General features: G+C 35.6%; 1 protein-coding gene across 1 annotated transcript in view; it reads left to right on the top strand.

Moving 5' to 3' along the window:
* The window catches only part of GK5 (glycerol kinase 5), a 59,882-nt gene that overhangs the window by 28,688 nt on the left and 10,337 nt on the right, over positions 1 to 20,857 (top strand). The window contains exons 5-11 of the mRNA XM_044669454.1: positions 1,450 to 1,581; positions 5,891 to 5,966; positions 6,483 to 6,544; positions 7,555 to 7,628; positions 8,191 to 8,251; positions 11,053 to 11,179; positions 13,587 to 13,691. Of these exons, the coding sequence (XP_044525389.1) occupies positions 1,450 to 1,581; positions 5,891 to 5,966; positions 6,483 to 6,544; positions 7,555 to 7,628; positions 8,191 to 8,251; positions 11,053 to 11,179; positions 13,587 to 13,691 (637 nt within the window). The remainder of the gene's footprint in view (positions 1 to 1,449; positions 1,582 to 5,890; positions 5,967 to 6,482; positions 6,545 to 7,554; positions 7,629 to 8,190; positions 8,252 to 11,052; positions 11,180 to 13,586; positions 13,692 to 20,857) is intronic.

Here is a 20,857-nt window from a genome sequence, read left to right as displayed (position 1 = left end):
TCAGTCTCTGTATACAAGGTTCTCCTGGTTCTGCTCCTTTCACTCTGCATCAATTCCTGGAGGTCTTTCCAGTTCACATGGAATTCCTCTAGTTCTTTATTCCTTTGAGCACAAGAGTATTCCATCACCAACAGATACCACAATTTGTTCAGCCATTCCCCAATCGAAGGGTATCCCCTCATTTTCCAATTTTTTGCCACCACAAAGAGCATGGCTATAAATATTTTTGTACAAGTCTTTTTCCTTATTATCTTTTTGGGGTATAAACCCAGCAGTGGTAGGGCTGGATCAAAGGCCTGCCCTGGGCTTTTAAACAAAGAATCAGACCATTGAGAGGTAAGCCTGAAACTGTAAGAAGATACTTTTTTTGTTCTTGATATTCTGATAAATTAGAATATAATTTATCTAAGAGTGAAATGTAGAAGGTTTAGAGTTATTTTACTTCTGTAATCAAACACCTTCATCCCAGATTAGTATTAACCTAATTTTCTTCCACATGTATTCCCATGTTTTTAATTGAGAAAAATTTCAAGAAGCAAATTTATTATTTTTTCTAAGCCTGTTTAGTTTTACAGCATTCTCAGGGTTCCAAGTCATAGATTTGACTTGAAGCCAAGATGTGGGAGTATAAGTGAAATAAAAATATTTTAATGTTAATATTCAACAAAGGCAGCTTAGTGGAAAGTGAGCTGGCCCTAGTTCCAGGAAACCTTGGGTTCAAGTTCCACTTCTTGTCACATACCAACTGTGTGGCATTGGACAGATCAGTTAACTTTTAATACTTGAAGCAACTTTCTAAGATTGTAAGTTGCTGAAAAGATGCTGCCCTCCCCCATTGATGGAGGGAGTTTCCTCACCAGCAAAATTCCCTGTGACAGTGAAATCACAGGGTCTATACTGTCATCTTTGCTAATTAAAGATTTTGGCCAATGGATGCATGCCTGCCATATTTAAATTCTATTCTTTTCCCTGTTCCTAATTTACAACATCAGCTTAGTTTGTTATCACCCTCTTTTAACCATATTAGGGTACTAAGTGCTGTTGACTGGCCTGCAGTTTTCTCTGGACTACAGTTCAGAGTTTTATACGTATAATTCATCTATTTACTATACTTTGACTACTATGAATTCAGCCTCCATCTGCTCCATGATAATTTTGCTATTATTGTCAGAATTACCCTGGCCACTCAAGAGGGTTTGCCCCCTGGCCCTATAATAAACAAGGCTGGATCAGGCTGTTCAGCCCAATGTCTGCTTTCTGCATATGCTCATTTCCCTTTAATAAGGCAATTAAAAAAAAAATCTGTTCAGTGCATAACATGGAGACCAAGCCATGTTCCAGAATAGTTTAAAGAAATTATATTTGGTACTTCCTCATGTAATTAGCTTAATCTTCTCAAGAAATAATATTAAATATCTACTTTTAAAATATTCTCTTTTTGTTGAACAGATAGTACAGCATACCTGCAAAATACTTCACCTTTTCACTCGAAGTAAACGACTTTTAGGTGCCAGTTTATTCAGTTTTACGACTCAGCATGTGTCTTTGAGATTGGTCTGGGTTTTACAGAACTTGACTGAGGTAAGAGCAGAATGTGGTGATGATGGGAGTGGGGAGGGGTCAAGATGAGGACTTTGGGGAAGAAACATTCAAGGTGTAAATGTATTATTTCCACTATTTACGTAAAACCTCTGCTTTCCCCATAGAGTAGGGTAGGAGATTGGACACCTTTATTTTTTGAGACTCAGATCCAAATCATATATCAGCAATAAAGACCAAAGGCTATATGTACTGTATGCCTAATTACATGCTAATTAGGTATGTAAAGAAAAGTTCACAATGTTCTTAAAATAGTTGGCACTCAGTACAGATTTTTTTTAAATGTATCTCAATATTGTATTTTTTAATATCCTAGGATATATAAAAAAATAGAATATTTACATGCATCATTCATATATATATATAAATACATAATCTCTATATACGTATATATATGTTAGCCACTTTCACTTTAAAACCTGAATTTGGAAAATGTCTTGTGTAAAAATGTATTTTACAGAAATAATAATTTATCCATTTTTACCAAATAGGACCGTTACTTCAGAACAGATTTATTAATGATAATTGCTGATTTTCTTAGTTCCTGTGATGCCTATGGCTGTTTGCTTCAGCCACTTCCTGGATTTCACCATCTTAATTTCTTCTACTCTAAAGTTGACTACTCCGCTTGTAACCTCCTGTTTGGCCTTTCACTTGTCCCCTTGCCTTCCTCCTCCCAAACCTGATCTGCAGCTTTTCTTTTATCACTGGTCTCTTAATCTTTATCAGTTCTTCTGGCCCATTTCCCCTCCCTTCACAATCTTCATATTGTGACTAACTTGTTCAACTCTTCATTGTACTTCATTCTATAGTCTTTTGCCCCATTGGCCTTCTGTTCCTTCCTTGTTGTTCTTCAAAACTGGGTCACCCCAAAAGCCTATTTTTCTACTTTTACTCCAGAATCACTGAACACTGTTAGAGGAAGACATGAAGTCATGCTGGACTGATTTTACTACAAATATCTAATCTCAAACAAACCCTCACTGCTGCAAGGCAATCCTTTTATTTTTCTCTGATGAACTGATTCCTTATCATAGTCCCCCAAAAAGCTATTATGGAACTTCTCTTAAGCTCCTTAAGTAGAGCATACTAATTATGTATATGCATATATACATTCATACACATCATTTTCAAAGAGATTATATTTTATTGTGGGGAAAGGTAGCTTTTGTTTGTTTATTACTAGAATATTCGCAAATCGTATTGAGGCCTGTAGGGAAATATACAGATCTATAAATTAGCACCCTCAGGAAGTTTCCTGTTGTCCTATTTCAAGAGATGAGACATAACACAAGAAAGTTAAGTAAAGTTAAAATTTATAAGACCATGATACAGGTGTTATAAGAACAAGTCAATATTTGATCCTTTACTAAAATTACTGTTATAGAAAAGAATAATCAGTAGGAAATTTAACCTTTTAGTCCTGGTTATTTAGAGATAGAATACACATAAGGTGAACTGTCTGTCTTCTAGCAATCATATTCAAGAAGATACTGTACAAAATGCAAATTAAGACCCTTTTGATTTAAATCATATATGCAAGATTAATTCATTTTGGCAAAAAGATATAGAACTAGTTATTGAGAAATTTAATATGGTTTAACAAAGACTTAATTTTTAAGTAAAAAAAATCATTTAAATGGACATTCAATACAGATTAACTTGCTTATAAAGAACCAATGTATCTGTATGAGATACTCCTGTCATCTTCTAGAACCTCCCCTTTCTCCTTCCACAAATCAGAAAGGAAAATTACTGGAGAAAAAACAAATCAAGAACTTCATACTCAGGGAACCTGCCAAAAAAATTTCTCCTGAATAATCTAGATTGTAGGCAATCTGCAGTAAAAATTTTATTCTTCAAGTTCACTAGGAATTTTGTTGATTTTAATTCAAAAAGCAGTTTTTCCAAAGAAACGTTATGAAGTTTTAGTAGTAGGCCAGACTTCAGCCAGTCTGATAGTTCAGATTGTGAGACTGGAACAACATGAGATACCCATGAATCATGGAACAGGTTAAAATAAAGGAGGCTCACTTAACCAAATGTGGGAAGAATATTAAATACCAATAACTTGACTTGGTTTAAGTAATCTTCCTCATTTCTGTACAGAAACATATCTGGCAGAGAAGGGAGGTAACTTGTGTAGCAGTGAGACATTTGTCAAATATAAAGGATATTGACTTCTTATGGGCCAGCCTCTGTGACGTAGACAGTCATGAAGCTGTGAGAGGAACTCAAGCCTCGGCCTTCTGAACCTATCAAGGTTTCCAGTCTGAGATCTTTAATCTTATTTTGTGCCATGAGTCCCTTAGGTGGTCTGGAAAAACCTATGGACTCTTCCAAATAATACTTTTAAATGCATGAAAATATATAGGATTACAAAGGGAACCAGTTATGTTGATTATTAAAATAGTAAAAACAAACAAATAAACCAATAAGATTAAAGCATTGAGTTTGTTAACTTATGGCGGAAAACTTGTTTCATGGGGAGAAATTTGTCTAGCTTACATGTCAGACATCCCAGTCAATATTGTTCCTTCCTACCCTAAAAGAGTAATTGAGTTTCTAGATTAGCACACTATTAGCACATTTAACCTATAATGTAACAATTATAGGATGAATCAGACAATAGACCCTTTTATACCTTTAAAATTTTCCTTTTGAGAAAAACATATTTCAGGTATAAATAGAGCAGGAACCTATTTTCCCTTCTCTCTGGTGTAGTACTGGTGAAAAGGGTGTAAACCTTTTCCTTTCAAATGCACACCTACTATGTGAATTTACTTTTCCATTCCCTACTATTGACCTGTCCCCCAAGGACATTTTAGTGGCTCTTGGGGCCTCTCAGGAGAGGAGTAGGCCTTGTTTAAAAGGATCTCCATAAAAAATAATTTAAAAAATATATATAAATAAAAAGATCTCCAAGATTCTGAAAGTATTGTAGAAGCAGGAGAGAAAAAAGCTTTGGACTTACTGGCTCCTGCCAGAAAGCAGCCATTCCTGCAATTGATCTGATGGATAAAGGTCAAGAGCCCAGGTTAAAAAAGGTGGTTTAGACATCTTAGGGGAGTTGAGGTTTTCAAAAGGAAGACTCAGAGAGCCACAAATAGTGTTCCTTTAGAAAGATGGCTGCAGGGGGCAGTTAGGTGATTCAGTGGATTGAGAGCCAGGCCTAGAGACAGGAGGTGCTAAGTTCAAATCTGACCTCAGACACTTCCCAGCTGTGTGATCCTGGGTAAGTCATTTAACTTCCATTGCCTAGCCCTTACCGCTCTTCTGCCTTGGAACCAATCCTCAGTATTGATTCTAAGACAGAAGGTAAAGATTTAAAAGAAAAAGAAAAAGAAAGATGGCTGGAGATAATTTGAGGATAGTGACTGGAGACCATTCTTATTTATGAGTCATTTATAAATTAAGATATTTTCAAGCAGAATCTACTTGCAATTGTCATAATCCTCTCCCTTTTGTGTGGAAATGTGGTATCAAAATTAAAATGTAATTATTTTGCTGATCTTGGGATGGATGCTCTATAGGTAAGCCAAACCAAAGTAAATCTAAAATGTTTTTTACATGATTGTGTGAAAACAAGTACATTTGCATTTTATACTTGGGGAGAGTTTTGCCCTAAATTTTGTGTAAGAGAATTTCATACTCTTAGCTTACCCTTCTCTCCAAGGAATGCCTGCTCTGCTCCTCTCAGCCTACCCAAATTTTAGTTATACATCAGGACCTGGTTTGATTACCAGATCTTTCCTCAAACTTTTTTTGTCCACAGATCTCTTGTTGGTATTCTATAAGACTTGGTGTTCTATAAGTTTGTATCATCTATTTTACTCTCAATTATATTCTGTTATATTTCATATGTCTCTGTTTTAACCTACTCAAGATAATAAATTCCTTGAGTGTGAGAATGCCACAGACTTTTGCATCCTCCTTATAATGCCTAGCAGATGTATAATAAATGATTCAGTCATTTGTTGATTTGAGTTTTATGCTATTTTGTATTGTATGGTACCTTCTTTCTGAAAAGCTCATGTTCATATAGAAATATATCATTTGTCTAATTTAGCTTTGTTGATATTCCAAAATATAATTAATCTTTAACCTCTTATTTGCAAACCATTCCTTCAATTTTGGCTGGTAATATTCTCATATTAACATTAACTCTTGAAAAATATTTTAGTAGAATTTGACAATATCTTTTCCTTCTTTGATGTAGATGAGCACATTACAGTCTATAGATCTGACTTTTTAAAAATTAAGTGTAATTTTGCATTTTGGGGTTTTCTAGGTGCAAAAAGCAGTTGCAGAAGGAAATTGTTGCTTTGGGACCATTGATACTTGGCTATTGTATCGGCTCACAAAAGGTAGGGCTCACTTGGCGAACTAATGACTCAAGTAAGTGGAATTTGTGAGAGAAAGACAAATGAGCATGGGTGGTAGCATCAGCTTTTTCCTTTCCCATCCCAGATGCTCTCCTCAGAGCCTCAGTATGAGTCACAAATGACCAAGTGGAAGCATCTTGATCATTCAAAATAGGAAGCTGCTGCTAAGGCTTTGCTTCCCAAGGATTTTTGTTTTTTAGACCCTTAACTTCCGTCTTAGAATCAATAGTGTGTATTGGTTCCAAGGCAAAAGAGTGATAAGGGCTAGGCCGTGGGGGTTGAGTGATTCACTCAGGGTCATCCAGCTAGGAAGTATTTGGAGGCCAGATTTGAACCCAGAACCTCCTGTCTCTAGGCCTGGCTCTCAATCCAGTGAGCTACTCAGCTGCCCCTCAAGAATTTGATAGTGATAGTATGGATTCAAGTCTGTACTTGAATTGTCTTCACTTGTTCCTTGTGACACCTAGAACTAATATCTTATTTTCATTATAAATACAGGTTCTGAATATGCCACAGACTTTTCAAATGCTAGTACAACTGGAATTTTTGACCCATATCAGGTAGAAACTTTTTGTGTCTTCTTTTGAAGCTAATTATAGTAAATTATCAAGATTGGCCCTGAAGAGAGTTGAGAAAATGCACCTCCATTTTGTAAGGGCCAGGATGTAAAGGGTAAAAATAAAAGTGTTGGACTAAATTTATAAGGGTGTGGTTGCCAAGAATTATTACTCAATTTCAAATGACTTTTTATGGTAGTTTATTTACAAAAGGAGAAAGAGTGAAAGTAAGAAAATCAGAGAGAGTAGATATTTACTCTGGCCCAGTCGGAACCAGGCAGGGCTTAAGAAGTCCCAGCAAAGTGGGCCCAGAGTTAAATTAAACAAGGATTTTAGCCATGAGACTTCCTCCAACTAGTACCTCCAGTACAAGCTAGGGAAGGGAGTCAGTCCTTTTCACTCACCCACGTGGTAGTTCAAAAGGAAAATAGAAAAGCAGTCTGAGGTCATCAGCAGGAGCTCCTCCCAAGTTGAAGGCTAAAGACCGCCTCACAGGAAGTTCTTGCCACTTTTAAAGACCCTTCCTTTCGTTACTTCCTGTGCCTTCCTCCCACTTTACATGGACCAATTACAGCTAAAGTTTTGCTTAGGACTGACTGCCCAGGTGGCAATCAGTCGATTCTGATTCATCACCAACTATCACACATGTGTGTCACAGACCTCCCCATAGTTAAAGATAAGTGAGGTGTATATGCTTCTGGTGATTAAATTTGAAAAAAGAGCAAGGGACAGTTAATCCCATCCTCACATTTTCTCTTTGTAGTTCCTGGAAAGTATGGGTATGAAGTGTCTTGTATGCTGTCAGATAGAACTGCTGATTACTTTGGCCAAGTTGCTTCTTTTTTCCTTTTAAAAAAGTCTGATTTAAAAAAAAAACAACTGATTTGGGGGCTGGGGAGACATGTGCTCAGAAATGAGTGTTATAAAAACAAAAAATATATAAAATAAGGTAAAAGAGAATGAAATGACTAAGCAAATCCATTTTGATTTTTAAGAAGTATTTTTATGTTTAGATGTGTTGGAGTGGGATCCTTACTTCCCTGCTTTCTATACCAGTTTCCCTCCTGCCTCCTGTTAAAGACACAAGGTAATAAGTCTTATATAAAAACCAGTCAAAAAATCACTTTAGCCATTTTACATCCTTGCAAGTGGGGGACTTGTACAGAATCTTAAAGATTTTTCTTTTGATTTATAAATATGTATTCTATAAATAGTACTGCATATTATAATGTTTTTTTAATTTCTTAAATTTTTTAAATTATATTTTCTTAAATTTTCTTAAATTATACTTAAGTGTATAGAAACTTTTTTTTTAATCTTTACCTTCCAACTTGGAATCAATAATGTGTATTGGTTCTAAGGCAGAAGAGCAGTAAGGGCTAGGCAATTGGGGTGAGATGACTTGCCCATGGTCACTCAGTTAGAAAGCGTCTGAGGCTAGATTTGAACCCAGGACCGCCCATCTTTAGGCCTGGCTCTCAATCCACTGAACTACCTAGCTGCCCCTTTTAATGTGATTCTTGATCACGTTTTAATAGGCCTTTTTGCTGCCCATTGTCTAATATTCTGATATAAACTCAAATTAATTGTTAAAATCTTAAATTCATGTAAGGCCATGATGACTAATTTTAAAACTCATTTTACTTAAGTCACAACTTTGGATTCGTGGATGAAGAAATACTTGGAGCACCTATACCAGTTGTGGCCTTGGTGAGTAGAAAACATAATAACTTCCCTTTGTGGTATAAAATAATTTAATTTAGAGGAATAACCAGGTTTGGATATGGGGAAAATAACTGCTCTTGATTCAAAATTGGTCCAAATATTTTTCACTAAAACAGGGCCCTAAATCCCTCTGAAAGGAAGGTCTAGACAGTTTGCACAAATGTTTCTGTTTTGAAACCACTTGGAAAGCTTTTGTAATTTATTTTCATTCCTGTTTTTAGAAAATCTTATTTAAATTTTGTTTAGAAAGGATTTTTTTCTGATAGGGATATTGAGTCTTTTGTTCATTTGTTTTTGATGGGCCTGGGATTTATGTTTTCTACATCAACTAAGGCTTTCCTTTGATATTGCCTTAGCTGGAGGTCTTTGTTTTAATACAGCTGGCATCTGCTGCTAGAGCAAAGATTTTTTTTCCTTTGGACAAAGTAGTTATACACTAGTAGGAAAAGCAGCATTGGGACTCAAAACAGCCATGTTCAAGGTTCAAATCCTGATCCTACCACTTCTTAGTGGTGACTTTTGGCAAGTCACTACTGCTCTATGCCTTGGTTTCCTTTTTTGTAAAAATGGAAGTGCTAATTCTTATACTATCTTAGCATGCTTTTACAAAGCTCAGTGAAAATGCTTTATAAACCATAAATTCTATATAAATTTAGGGAAGCTAGTGGCGCAGTGGATAGAGTGCCAGACCTGGAGTCATCTTCCTGGGTTCAAATCTGGCCTCAGACACTTAACTAGTTGTATGACCCTGAATAAGTCACTGAAGTCTGTTTGTCTCAATTTCCTCATTTATAAAATGAGCTGAAGAAGGAAATGGCAAACCATACTGGTATCTTTGCCAAGAAAACCCCAAATGGGGTCACAGAAAGTCAGACATGACTGAAAAATGACTGAACAATTTGTTAGATTCTCTAAAAAGGAATGGAAATGTATTTCCTCATTAATGATCACAAGAGAGGCACTATATGTGTTGTTTATCTGCTTCTGCTAGATGGAAAAGAGGTATACAAGGTAATTAAAGGAAATAACTGCAGATGAAAGCATGATTTTTATTTGGTTTTGTTTTCATAAGATTATTCACTTACAAAAATTAATTATATGGAAGTATATTTTGCATGATAATACATGTATAATCCAGACTGAATTGTTTGTCAGATCAGAGAGGGGAGAGGGAAGAAGAGAGGGAGATGGAAGGGTTCCAGGTATGAACAAATCACGAAAATTTTAGAAATATATCTGTTAAGTCTGGTACATGAGCACTTTGCTCAGTAGATTCAGCTTTTGAATACATCTTTAATATTTTCATGATTTGTACATACCTGGAACCCTTCAGAGATGATTTGGATCATATAATTTTGGAAAACTTAGGTGGAACTTTGTTATTAAAATTTTTTTAAATGAAAGAAGTAACAGGTCTTTTAGCTGATCAAAATGCAAATAAAGATATTTCTTTGACTCTTATTAATCAAAAACCTATGACAGTGACAGGAAGAAACTGTAATAACTACCAAAAACTGCTCAATCTCATTTGATCCCAAAGAGCCTTATGGGTAAAGAAAAATGAGATAATGCATAATTTTTGTTGTTTGGTTTGGTTATATAGGAAGAATTTGGGATGATTTAGGACGACACAAATTAAGTCTAGAGATGAAAGCAAAGTTAGATTAATCAAAGATTGATAAGAGTATCTCAGATTTCTAAAAATTAAAAGCCTTTTCTATATGTATGGTTGGCTCTTCTTAATAGATTTTTTTAAGCCAAGAAATTCATATGTCCTGTTTATAACTAGCATAAACAGATTATAGATTATAGATTAGGATGGTTTATTTAACAGAGAGGGTGCTTAGCGCCATCTGTTGGCAGCATTTCCATATTACAGGCCGAGTTCTCAGTCCCCAAATTCCCGAACTGAAATGAACAGCCTGTGCAGTCCTGGAGGTTTTCTCTGCCGCTTTGGCCCAGGGACTAGTGCATGGATTATTTCACGTGACATATGAAGGCCCACGTTAGGTTTCTAGTCAGGCATTTTAAGAGATGCACCTCTAAATTTTTTTTTAAGTATTTTCCCAAAGTTCTCTCCCTCCCCTTTCCCTGAGCTGACAAGCAATTCCACTGGGTTATACGTGTGTTATCACTCATACCTGTTTCTATATTGTTCATTTTTGGAAGACCAAACCTCAACCCCAAATCATATACCTGTATAAACAAGTGAAAGATCGCATGTTTTCCTTCTGCATTTCTGCTCCCTCAGTTGTTTCTCTCAGTGTGGATAGCGTTCCCTCTCATAAGTCCCTTGGGATCGTCCTGGGTCATGGCGATCAGTAGCAAAGTCCATTACATTCGATTTTTCCATAGTGTATCAGCCTCTGAGTATAATATTCTCCTGGTTCTGCTCCTTTCACTCTGTATCAGTTCTTGGAGGTCTCTCCAGTTCACCTGGAATTCCTCCAGTTTATTATTCCTTTGAGCACAATAGTATTCCATCACCCGCATATACCACAGTTTGTTCAGCCATTCCCCAGTCGAAGGGCATCCTCTCACTTTCCAATTTTTTGCCACCACAAAGAGCATGGCTAGAAATACTTTTGTACAAACATTTTTTTTAATCTAAGAGATGTACTTTTAAGGCCCATAGATAACAGTATAGAAGAAACAACCAAATAAATGTCTGGTTCCAACAGATTTTTTTTAATGTAGCTAAAAAAGTAAAATATTTGATAAGCTGGAATATGTAACTTTGAAACTGATTAAGTCAGCTGATTGTTCTCTTCTGGTCATTTATACAGGTAGCTGACCAACAGTCAGCCATGTTTGGAGAGTGCTGCTTTCAGAGAGGTGATGTAAAATTCACTATGGGAACAGGAACTTTTTTGGATATTAATACTGGAACCAACCCTCAACAGACTGTTGGAGGTAAATAGTTGAACTCTTTTCTGTTGTTTGTTTTTGGTGAATAAAGCCACATCTCTTAAGCAAACTTTAGCAGATCTTCATGATGTGAGGCAGTCTTTTGCTATCCATTGACTTTTTTTTTTTAGATTTTAAACCCTTAACTTCTGTGTATTGACTTATAGGTGGAAGATTGGTAAGGGTAGGCAATGGGGGTCAAGTGACTTGCCCAGGGTCACACAGCTGGGGAGTGTCTGAGGCCGGACTTGAACCTAGGACCTCCTGTCTCTAGGCCTGGCTCTCAATCCACTGAGCTACCCAGCTGCCCCTATCCATTGACTTTTCATATCAAGGTCATTATCTCTTTTCTTTAAGTTTGGTGAACAGCACTAAAAGCTAACCAATTTCCATTTCCTTCTTTTTTTTTTTTTTTTTTTTTTTTAAATCCTCAACCTTCTGTCTTGGAGAAATGTTGTGTATTGACTTTAAGGCAGAAAAGCAGTAAGGGCTAGGCAAGGGGGAGAAATAACTTGCCCAGGGTCACACAGCTAGGAAGTGTCTGAGGCCTGATTTGAAACCAGGACCTCCCCTCTCTTAGGCCTGGCTCCAAATCCTCTGAGCCACCTAGCTGACCCTTTCCCATTGCCTTTTACTGTATTATATTATTATCTTTACCTTCTAGAAACAAAATAATATTTGTATGCTATATAGATAGGTACTATATATTTATGCACATTTATGTACAATATCAACTTAGAAAGTACGGGACATTCTGGTTTGCTTTCTGAACATAATTTGGATAATCCTGAAGGCACAGGTTAGGTCTTTAATCAGACATTCTTAAAGCATTTTAAGAGATGCACTTTTAAGGCCTTTGTCCTTTAGTAGAAAGGTTTCATATATAACAATATAGAAGAATCAACCAAATAAATATCTTTTGATTTGAATATCTAACTGTGCCTTAAATTAAAACAAGTGTCGCTTATTGTGCTGGGCCCTGTTCTAAGCACAGATGATACAAAAAAAAAAAAGACAAAAGCAGTCCTCGCTGTCAAGGAGCTCACAATCTAATGAAGGAAGACAACATGCAGACAACTACATAGAAACAGGACATACAGGATAAATCAAATTTATTTCCTGTTCTGTAATAGAGTTCTCTCTTGTTGAGTGAAGTTTAGAGTTATTCATTAGGGGTTTCGCCTTTGGAGCTATCATTGATAAACCGCCAAAGTTAGAAGTAGGTTTAATATCTTTTGGTCACTCCCAAACTTTGTCCTTCTCCAAACGTTGCTGTTTCTTTTGAGGATGTTGTCTAGTTACCCAAGTTCATAACCCTGGAGGTTCTCCTTGATTCTTTCCTCTCTCTTGCCCACCATGCCCTTTTCTGTTGCCAGATCTCCGTTCTGCCTCCATATCTTTTTTCCTGTTGGTCCTTTTCTCTCCATTCATGCAGCTACTACCCTCATTCACATATCTTTCACCTTCTCTCCTATAAGTCTCCGAATTCCTTTTCTTGCCTCCAGGCTATTTTTTTCCCCAAATCATTTTCCACATATCTTCCAACTAGATACAAATCCAACTATGTCACTTCTTGGCTACAATCTTCAGTTCCTCCCTGTTGCTTCGAGGATAAAAATACACTTTCTTCAGCCCAACATTTAAAAAACCCTTTTGCAGTCTGACTCCAACCTAATGTTCCAGATTGATTCACATCATTCCTCTTCACACCATCTTAGTTCCAGACAAACTTGCTAAGTTGCTGTTTCCCAAATTTGGCATTCTGTCTTTTGCCTTAGTGCTGACAAACTCACATGCATGGAATGTACTTTTTTTTTAAAACCCTTTCTTCTTGGCATAGTAACAGCTCTAAGACTGAAGGGCAAGGCTAGGCAAATGAGGTTAAGTGACCTGCCCAAGGCCACACAGCTAGGAAGTGTCTGAGGCCATATTTGAACCCGGGACCTCCCATCCTCAGGCCTGGCTATCTGTTCACTACTACTTAGCCGCCCCAAGTGTACTTCTTTACCGTGTCCTACTATAATCTTTAGTTGCCTCAGAGGCTCCATTTGACACTTCTTACTCAAATCATTTCCTTAGCTGCTGCCTCTTTCTTTCTCTCTTCCTCTGCATTTTATATCCCCAGGAACCTCTTTGAGGTCAGGGCTCTTTTGTTTTGTTTGTTTATTCTTTGTATCTGGAACACCTTGCATATGGCAAGCATTTAGTATTGGCAGAATTAAATTGAATATAGATTTCTCTAGTAAACTTGTCTCAGAATAGCTTTGGATTTTACTTAGAACTTGTTTGGAAATTGGCAGAGAAGTACAAGTCTCTTATTTTAAGATGACTAAATTATCCCCTTTAAAAATATCTCTGAAACAGTGAATTATGAATTAAATATCGTATAACTTGACTTATTTTTATTCATAAGGTTTCTATCCAATAATTGGTTGGAAGATTGGGCCAGAAGTTGTATGTTTGGCTGAAGGCAATGCAGCAGACACTGGTACTGCCATAAAATGGGCCCAAACTTTGAGTAAGTAAACCTTTAAACTGATTATAAAATATACTAAATTTAAACACTCTTAAATGCTAAAACCACTCACTCTCTTGATAGAAATCAGATAGGGTACTAACTAGTGTTTCTACATAAAGGCTTTGAATAAGGACTCTTTGTAGAAATATTTGGAATTGAAAATATAGAAATATTTGGAATTGCAAAATATAGAACAAAAATGGCTATTTGAGAGTTAAAACCAAGGGAAAATAAAGATAATTAAGGAGTACCTACCAGCACTGAATTTTTTTCCTTTGGATTTCCAGATCAGAAATTGGTTTGGTGCATTATCTAGATCTGTTTGTTTTTTTGTTTCAAATTATTTTTATTTATTTTGTTAAATATTTCTCAATTACATGTAAAAATATTTTAGCAATCTTTTTAAAAATTTTGAGTCCAAAATTTTCTTTCTCCCTCTCATCCCTACCCACTCCTTGAGAAGGCAAGCAATTTTATTTCTGTTATTCATGCAAGGTCATGCAAAGCATATTTCTATCTTAGTCATATTGTAAAAGAAAACTTAAAACAAAATAAAACAACAAAGTTAAAGAAATTTTTAAAAAGTGTGCCTTAATCTGCATTTAGAGTTCATCGGTTCTTTCTCTGGAGGCAGGTAGCATTTTTCATCATGAGTCCTTTGGAATTGTCTTGGATCATTGTTTTGATCTGGGTAGCTAATAGTTAATCATCCTTACAATATTGCTGTTTCTGTGCATTGTATTCTTCTGGTTCTGCTTACTATACTGTGCATCATTTCAGTTAAGTTTTCACAGGTTTTTCTGTAACCATCTTGCTCATCATTTCTTTTTTCTTAACATTTATTAATATTCATTTTTTAGAAAAGTTAGCATGGTTACATGATTCATGCTCCTACTTTCCCCTTCACCCTTCGCCCTCCCCCCACCCCTGGCCAATGCACATTTCCACTGGTTTTAACATGTGTCATTGATCAAGACCTATTTCCAAATTGGTGATCATTGCATTGGTGTGGTAGTTTCGAATCAAAATCCCCAATCATGTCTGCCTCAACCCATACGTTCAAGCAGCTGCTTTTCTTCTGTGTTTTCACTCCTGCAGTTCTTCCTCTGAATGTGGGTAGCGTTCTTTACCATAAACCCCTCAAAATTGTCCTGGATCATTGCATTGCTGCTAGTACAGAAGTCCATTACATTCTATTTTACCACAGTGTATTGGTCTCTGTGTACAATGTTCTTCTGGTTCTGCTCCTTTCACTTTGCATCGGTTCCTTATACTTTATTTCACTTATACTCCCACATCTTTCTAGTTCACATGGAATTCCTCCAGTTTATTATTCCTTTGAGCACAATAGTATTCCATCACCAGCAGATACCACAATTTGTTCAGCCATTCCCCAATTGAAGGACATACCTTCGTTTTCCAGTTTTTTGCCACCACAAAAGCGCGGCTATAAATATTTTCTTACAAGTCTGTTTATCTATGATCTCTTTGCGGTACAAACCCAAAAATGGTATGGCTGGATCAAAGGGCAGGCATTCTTTTATAGCCCTTTGTTGCTCATCATTTCTTATAGCACAATAGTATTCTATTTTTTTATTTTATTTTTTTCATGGTTACATGATTTATATTGTCTCCCTCCCCTTTTCCCTTCCCCCTTCCTGGAGTACCAGGATCATCATTCAAAACCTATTATTAGTCATTTTTGCAATAGAATAATCTTATAAAACCAAAACCCTAAATCGTATACCCATAGTAACAAGCGATAAATCATATGTTTTCTTCTATAGCACAATAGTATCCTATTACAATTATATGCCACAACATATTTAGCCATTCTCTATTTGATGGGCATTCCCTCAATTTCTAATTCTTTGCCACCACAGAAAGCTCTGCTACAAATATTTTTGTACAGAAGGTCCTTTTCCCTTTTCTCAGATCTCTTTGGGATCTAATAGTGGTATTGCTGGATCAAAGGATATACACAGTTTTATGGCCCTTTGGGCATAGTTCCAAATTGTTCTCCAGAATAGTTGGACCAGTTCACAATTTGAGCAGCAGTACATTGTCTCAATTTTTCTACATTCTCTCCGGATTTGTCATTTTCCTTTTCTTTCATGTAGCCAATCTGATAGATGTAAGGTGGAATCTCAGAATTGTTGTAATTTGCATTTCTTGAATAAGAATTGATTTAGAGGATTTTTTTAATGTGACTCTTGAGAGCTTTGATTTCTTCTTCTGAAAACTGCCTGATCATATCCTTTGACTCATCAATTAGGGAATGGTTCTTATTTTTATAAATTTGGCTCATTTCTCTTTATATTTGAGAAATGAAGCCTTTATCAGAGAAATTTGCTCCAAAATTTTTTTTAGATTCCTTTTTTCCTTCTAATTTTGTTTGTGGAAAAGCTTTTTAAAATTCCATGTGATCAAAATTATCTCTTTTATTTCCCATTATCTCCTCCATCTGTTGTTTGGTCATAAACTCTTACTTATCCATAGAGCTGGCAGGTACATTTTTTCTCTGCCCCTAATTTACTTATATCTTTATGTCTAAATTATTTATTCATTTTGGCATTACCTTGGCATACAGTATAAGATGTTGGTCTATGTCTAGTTTTTACCAAACTGTTTTCCAGTTTTCTGAGAAATTTTTGTCATATATTGAGTTCTTACCCCAGCAGGTTGGCTTTTTGGGCTTAGCAAACACTAGGTTACTATGGTCATTTACTATTGTGTACTGTGTACCTACTCTATTCCAATGATCCACTGCCTTGTTTCTTAGCCAGTACCAGGTTGTTTGGATGATTACCACTTTGTAATAGATGGAGATCTGATACAGCTTCACATTTTTTTTTTTGTAATTGATTCACTTGATATTCTTAACCTTTTGTTCTTCCAGATGAATTTTGTTATTTTTTTTCCTGGCTATGTAAAATAATTCTTTGGTAGTTCGATTAGTATGGTATTGAATAAGTAAATCAACATAGGTATAATCATCATTTTTGTTGTAGTGGCTCGGTTTGCACATGAGCAATTAATATTTTTCCAATTGTTTAGATATTCACGTGAAAAGTGTGTCATTATTGTGTTTGTATTATTCTTGGTTTTGTCTAGGCAGGTAGACTCCCAAGTATTTTATATTGTCTGCAATGACTATAAATGGAAGTTCTCTTTCTATCCCTTGGTACTGAGTTTTTGTTGGTAGTATATAAAAATGCTGATGATTTATGTAGGCTTATTATTATTTACGTTGCTGAAGTTGTTCATTGTTTAAGGTAGTTTTTCAGTTGATTCTCTGAGGTTCTCTAAATATACTTTTATATCATCTGCAAAGAGTGATGGTTTTGTTTCCTCATTGCCTATTTTTATTCCTTTAATTTCTTTTTCTTGCTTATTGCTTTAGCTAGCATTCCTAGTACAATGAATTTATAGTGGTGATAATGGACATCCTTGCTTCCCTTCTGATCTTATTCAGACTTTAAGATTATCCCTGTTATAGATAATGCTGGCTCTTGGTTTTAGATAGATACTACTTATTATTTTAAGAAAGGCTCCATTGATTACTGTACTTTCCAGTGCTTTTTAATAGGAATGGATGTTATATTTTGTCAAAGGTGTGTCTTTAGAAAATCTTGAACCCCTGAACTACATTACCCAGAATCCTTTTTCCTTTCATCCACATTGGGTCTTCACTGTGTTGTTTATAAGTTTGCTGTGAACCCACCCTCTCATGCTCTTCTCTCAGGACCAAGGCTGGGTTAGCACCCTTTTTATTCTAGCTTTTTACTTCAAGTTACTATTAATAAATCTTATTAAATATAATACTTGAAGATATTGTATATTAATTTTTAATCTTACCAAGGCTTTTTCTGCATCTATTGATAATCATATTTCTGTTGGTTTTATTATTGATATGGTAAGTTATGCTAATATTTTTCCTGATATTGAATTAGCCTTGCATTCCTAGTATAAATTCCACCTGATCATATTGTGTGACCTTTCTGATGTATTCCTTGCAGTATTTATTTAAATTTTTTGTATCAATATTCATTAAGAAAATGGGTTTATAGTTTTCTTTTTCTGTTTTTGCTTTCCTGATTTAGGTATCAATACCTAAACACCAAATTTATGTCATAAAAGGAATTTGATAGAGACTCCTTTTCCTATTTTTTTAAAATACTGTAGTGTATATAAAATTAGGATTAATTGTTCCTTAAATATTTGGTAGAATTCACTTGTAAATCCATCAGGTCCTGGGTATCTTTTTCTTAGGAAGCTCAGAGATGGCTTGTTCAATTTCTTTTTCTAAGATTGAGTTATTTAAATATTCCATTTCTTTTTCTATTAACATGGACAGTTTATAGATTGTTAGGCTCTTTTTCTCTTTTATTTCCCCCAACTACTACTTTGGCTTCATCCCAAAAATTTTGGAATATTGTTGTCATTCTCTTTAATGAAATAATTGATTATTTCTATGACTTGTTCTTTGATCCACTCATTCTTTAAGATTAAGTTATATTGGTTCCAATTAGCTTTTAATCTGTGCTTCCATGGCTCTTTATTTTTATTACATTATGGTCCAAAAAGGATACATTTAATATTTCTGCTTTTCTGTATTTGGTTGTAAGTCCTAATACATGGCCAGTTTTTAATAAAGATGCTCTGTATAGCGGAGAAAAGGTATATTCCTTTCTATTCCCATTCAGTTTTCTCCAAAACTCTATCATATCTAACTTTTCTAAGATTCTTTTCATCTCCTTGACTTCTTATTTATTTCATGGTTAAGTTTATTCTCCATCTCTGAGAGGGGAAAGAAGAGACCCCCAGTTTATTTACTCCTATATTTCATTTAACTTTTCCTTTAAGAATTTGGATGCCATGCCATTTGATGCATATATATTTAGTATTGATATTACTTCACAGTGTCTATATTTCCTTTTAGTGAAATATAGTTTCCCTTTTTTTTTTCTCTTTTAACTAGGTCTATTTTTGCTTTCCCTTTGTCTGAGATCATGACTACTACTCCTGCCTTTATCACTTCAGCTGAAGCATAATAGATTCTGCTTCAGACCCTTATTTCAACTCTGTATATGTTTCTCTGTTTCAGGTTTGTTTCTTGTAAACAACATATTGTTGGATTCAGGTTTTTCTAATTGATGCTGCTTTCTGCATCTGTTTTATGGGTAATTTCATTCATCCCATTCCTATTCACAAGTATGATTACTACTTGTGCACTTTCCTCTATCCTGTTTTCTTCTATTTATCCTTCTCTCTTTTCTGTCTTGTCCTTCCCTTTAAAGTCTGTTTTGCTTCTAACTACCAGCTTCTTTTATCACATCCTCCCTTTTATCATACTTTTCTTTTATCTCCTTCCCCTCCTACTTCTCTCTTTGGTTAAATAGATTTCTATTACCAATTGAGCATGTGTGTGTATGTATGTATATATATATATATATATATATATGTTTTTCTTGAGGTACAAGCATTGCCTGTCCTTGCCCCCATCCCACCCCACCCTGACATTTTACCTAAAAAAGCCCAGTAAAGGATTTTCATTACTAGCCTCTTTTATTAAGACAACTTTCTGCATTCTTCTTCCCTCTCCCCCCAAGGCATCCCTTATTTCTCACCCTATTAATTCAATACCTTCTTTCTAACTGAGCTAGTAATGATAAAGTTCTTAGAAGATATACATATCATTTGAAAAGAATCATATTGATTCCTTTATAATTTCTCTTTCATGTTTACCTTTTTATGTTTCTCTTGAGTCTTGTATTTGAAAGCCAGATTTTCAATTCCTCTCTGGTCTTTTCTTCAAGAATGCTTCAGGGGGCAGCTGGGTGGCTCAGTGGATTGAGAGCCAGGCCTAGAGACAGGAAGTCCTAGGTTCAAATCTGGCCTCAGACACTTCCCAGCTCTGTGACCCTGGACAAGTCACTTAACCCCCATTGCCTAGCCCTTACACTCTTCTGTCTTGGAACCAATATAGAAGGTAAAAGTTTAAAAAAAAAAAAAAAGAATGCTTCAAAGTTCTCTCTTTCGTCAAATATCCTTTTTCCTCTTGAAATATTATGCTCATTCTTTTGGAGTAGGCTATTTTTGGTTATAATCCCAATTCTTTTGCCTTCAGGAACTTTGTATCCTGAGCCCTCTGCTGCTTTAATGTGATAGCTGCTAGATTTTGTCATTGTTCTCCTATTTATATTCCATTACTGCTGGTTTACATTTCTATAGCTTCCATCTTGACCCATAAGTATCTTATAGCTTCCATCCAGTGAATTTCCAGGGTCATTGATTCATTTGTAGAAGTACACATTTTCTTTCACTGGGATCCAGTCCCAGGCTACATGTCTGACTGTGCTCCTAGATTTCTTTTCTGTTTTTTTTTAAAGCCCAAATTCTTAGGTGAAATCCAGCTATAGCAATTAGCCATAAATAAATTCATACTGGCTACATATATTAGTTCTAATTTAAAAAATTTAACAAAATATTTTTCTCATTTTCCCATCTTTCCCCACTGCTCTCTTTCATTAATCCAAAGCTTAACACCCCAAAAAAATGCCTGCCCAGAATATACATGAGAACACAAAAGAAACAATGAATCTTCATTTCATATTGCTTGTTGTTTAAAAAAGTATATAGTCCGGGGCAGCTGGGTAGCTCAGTGGATTGAGAGTCAGACCTAGAGACGGGAGGTCCTAGGTTCAAATCTGGCCTCAGACACTTCCCAGCTGGGTGACCCTGGGCAAGTCACTTGACCCCCATTGCCCGCCCTTACCACTCTTCCACCTAGGAGCCAATACCCAGAAGTTAAGGGCTTAATAAACAAACAAATGAATGAATGAATGAATGAATGAATGATATCTTAAAAAAAATAAAAATAAAAAGTATATAATCCTAATGGAGTTGACAAGCTGTAGCCCTTTAGAATTTCCAGACAGCTGATCTCACTTGGCCTATGATAAAGTAAGGCAATGACTTTAGGTTCTTAGGCTTAGAGGTTTAAGGGGTTTATTGATGATAAAGATATTAGGTGAATTGGGATTGGAAAGTAGATGAGGTAATCTAAGAACCTATGCCAGCTAACTTTCTAAACTAGTCCAGAACACTGAAGGTCTTGTGGAGCAGAGGATAAGAATGGCTTGGGGCCAGACTTAAACTCTGAT

This window comes from Gracilinanus agilis, chromosome 3 (assembly GCF_016433145.1).
Source record: "Gracilinanus agilis isolate LMUSP501 chromosome 3, AgileGrace, whole genome shotgun sequence".
Classification (NCBI taxonomy): Eukaryota; Metazoa; Chordata; class Mammalia; order Didelphimorphia; family Didelphidae; genus Gracilinanus; species Gracilinanus agilis.
The sequence above is the reverse complement of the archived record's forward strand: the minus strand, read 5'-3'. Positions and strand labels throughout refer to the sequence as shown.